This window comes from Agrilus planipennis, unplaced genomic scaffold (genome assembly GCF_000699045.2).
Source record: "Agrilus planipennis isolate EAB-ADULT unplaced genomic scaffold, Apla_2.0 scaffold81, whole genome shotgun sequence".
NCBI lineage: Eukaryota > Metazoa > Arthropoda > Insecta > Coleoptera > Buprestidae > Agrilus > Agrilus planipennis.
In genome coordinates, this window is record NW_020438902.1 from 3,770 (window position 1) to 7,205 (window position 3,436).

A 3,436-nucleotide genomic window follows, 5' to 3' on the forward strand; every position below is an offset into this window, starting at 1 on the left:
AAAATAGGTATAGGCTAAATTTACCTATTTTCCATTTGATATTCCTAAATTTTGCATTAAGCATTACTTTAATTATTAATAAAGTGGTTTCATTGTACTTTTGTGCCAAAACAGCATTTGTTTACTTGCAAAATAGTTTTTAATAGATTGAGGTACTTATTTTATTAATATTCGGTAATATAGGGGTTTATATTTTCAGCCCCACTAGATCGTTTCATTAGGGTATTAATTTTTACTTGGGTTTGCGGATAGAGTTGGAAGAAAATTTTAGTATTAAGTGATTTTAATAACTTGGGTTTTGGTAGGCAGTAATTTAATTGGATGTTATTTTAGTAAAGCTCGGTATAATTATTAATAGATACGCTGCGTTACTTTAAATAATAATGTACATATTCACAATTTCTATTGCATTTAATATTTCTTTCTTATATGTATATAAACATTTATAATTAATATTTAATATTGTTTTACAGAAAGGACATTCCTTACGATAAATATAAAATACAATTATAGTTTATCCTACCATTCCAGTACTCCTGGCATATATTTATCAATTAGTTTTTCATAGTAGGGCCATAAAGATTCAATATCGGGGATCGTAGTACTCTTTGTATATAAGTCATATTTACTGTTTTAGAACATACATTAAAAAAGAAAGGATTAGATATGTGTAAAATAAATTTACATGAATACATACTTCATTTCCAAGACCCACTTTTTCATTTCTTTATCTTTTTCGTTTTCTAGATGTGAATAATCATTGCCCGTATGCCAAGGATAGAAACTGTGATATTTAATCATATACAGAGCTTCTTCGGGAAGAGTAGTATTGTTATGTTTCAATACCCTGTACAGATATTCATCATGTCCCCACGACATAATTACATTATCAAGTCCGCAATTGGGTTTGTACATTCCGTATTTAGTGCTACAATTAGAAATTATATTTTTTGGTTACCTATAAGCAATAAAAGAAAAAGGACAAACTGTTTACTTATATCTAGGATCTTTTCCGTCTGGATTTTCGTCAAAAGAATGGTCTCTGTAGACGATAGAATCGGCCCATTGACAACCCACAACGAAAGTATCACCCACTACACACCATTGGGGTTCGTTGTAGAAAGCCATTACTTTGCCCAAATCATGGACAAGTCCGGTAAGTTGGAACCAATCTAAGTCAGGATGATCTTGTCTTATTCTTTCAGCAGTTTGGAAAGCATGGACGATATTTGGGATGTCATTATCGGGATCGCTTTCGTCCACTAAATTATTGAGCTTCTCTAAAGCATCTCTAACAGTGGATTTGAAATGGGAGAAAGTGAGCCATTTGGCCATTTTATCTATTGAAAGTTAATAATTATCCAATAATAATTGTTTTACTTACAATTGAAATAATTAAGATACGCGAACATATACTACATATTGTTGGAAAAGGCGAGCAAAACATGTGCATTCTTAGGAGTGCCACAGTGCTAAGCAAATAAAAAGATTTTTATGAAACTAAATACGAATGGAAAAATAAATCAAACGCTAACTTTCGTATTGAATTGTATCTTCTGAGCATGAAATTTAATGTTGTTAAAAATCTTCCAAACTTGAAAATCTGCAACGTAGATGACATCTAAACTATAATATGTAGCATAAAATTACTATAAAGGTAATGTGACTAATTTTTAGGAGTGTATAATATTGCAATATTGTATGTGCATTATTCACCATCATCCTATACATCTATGAAATTAATATTATTTGTAGCTAAAAATAAATAAATATTGACTTAAATAAAATTTGCCCAGTGCTCTTTATGTAATAAGGCCGGATTGTATACGTAGAATATTGATTTATACCTTTTACAAAATCTACTGTTTGGTTCGTATGCATATCGTAGTAGGTTTTTCGGACTCTCACTTTGATAGGATCGTTTTCATCGAAACTATAATTTCTGAAATCCTCCACTGGTTTGTCTGCGAAATGGAGTTCCAGTTTGTGCAGTTCTGATGGGTCTATTATTTTCACGGGAATTGCGTTCTTAATTTGAAATATTTAGAAATAAAGTATTAGCATAGATACAGGTACGGAATACAATGCATGAATAGATATATACAAAATTAGCAACAGTTAAAATTGGTTTAAGAAAAAACATACTTACAAGAACTTTCATACTGTTAGATTTAATCCGTAGCGAACAAAAAATTAACTTGTTAAGACTTCACTCTTTAATACCTATGTTGTTCTATCACACGAAGTCGTCTTTTATACATGACTTTATCAAAAGGGCAACGAAATGTATGATATAAGAACTTATTCTCAAAGCTTTAATTAATTTTAAACTGTAACATAGAGGAGAGAATTCTATTGACGCGTTTTGTTTTGCTTATCGAAGTTTATGAGGTCAGAGTTCGCTAAGTTTATGAAAATAGGTACACGAGACCGTTATGAAGAACGTGATCTTAAATTACGAAATACAAGAAAACGTAATCGTGTTTATACTCGTAAATGTACAAACAAATTTGCCCATATCTGCAAATATAAATCTGTACATATGTGTGTATAGCATACATATGTATAATGTATTTACAAACCTGCCTTACAAGGAGGTCTTTCTAATCAAATACCTAGCAAATTGTTGGCTCAAATAGAAAATGATAACATCGGGAAGAAAACGTGAATAGTTTTACAGTCTCAGGAAGATTTCGTTCCAAGTATTTTAGAAACCTAAACCTCTTTAATAGGACAAATGTCACTCTAAAGTATTATGCAACCATAAATAGATTCTGAACCCCCTTTCTCAACAAAAATTTGTGTTATTACGTAGTGTCCATAATTTTCTATTTCTATTTCTTTTTACATTTTGACCTTTTATAATACTTTACAATTTTATCATTCGTTTTTGTGCTTCATACTTATAAGTGTCCACCGCGTGGTTTTTAATTTTTTTACTTTAATTTATACAGTCATTTGTTTTTAATTATTTATTCATATTTATTATTTTATTTATATCACGAATATCTTTATAATAAGTATGTTCCTTTTCTTGATACCAGCGACGATTGTACTACTACATTGTTATATAGAGGTAACGACGTCATTTGTTTTCATACATCCTACCCTCTTAACTCGTGCTGAGAGAGCCTATCCCATCTGGAAAGAGGCATTATACATTTTTACTGACCAAAAAAATTTTTTTAGATTTTATATATTTGTTGTTTTTGTTTGATTTTATGTATTCAAATTATTTCTGTGTCTTTTGTGTATTCAAGTTAAATAATAATATTTAGCTTAAACTAAGCAAGCGCATTACAACAGCACTACGTAAATATATAAGCACAAAAGGAAAACAAAACAATAAGCTGCGTAAGCATTAATCTATAAATGAGCATCATCTGCATAATAATAATTGTAATTTTATTAAGGCAAATTTCCATACCAACATTAG

At 30.0% G+C, this 3,436-nt stretch overlaps 1 protein-coding gene across 1 annotated transcript; it reads right to left on the reverse strand.

Moving 5' to 3' along the window:
- Positions 1-392: 392 nt before the first annotated feature.
- Positions 393-2,330, reverse strand: LOC108737212 (inositol oxygenase). Its single transcript, XM_018469936.2, has 5 exons — positions 2,150-2,330; positions 1,848-2,028; positions 995-1,340; positions 698-928; positions 393-628 (listed from the first exon to the last, which is right to left on the reverse strand). Exons 1-5 carry the CDS (start codon positions 2,159-2,161, stop codon positions 520-522), a joined length of 879 nt encoding a protein of 292 aa, XP_018325438.1. The 5' UTR covers positions 2,162-2,330; the 3' UTR covers positions 393-519.
- Positions 2,331-3,436: the final 1,106 nt, after the last annotated feature.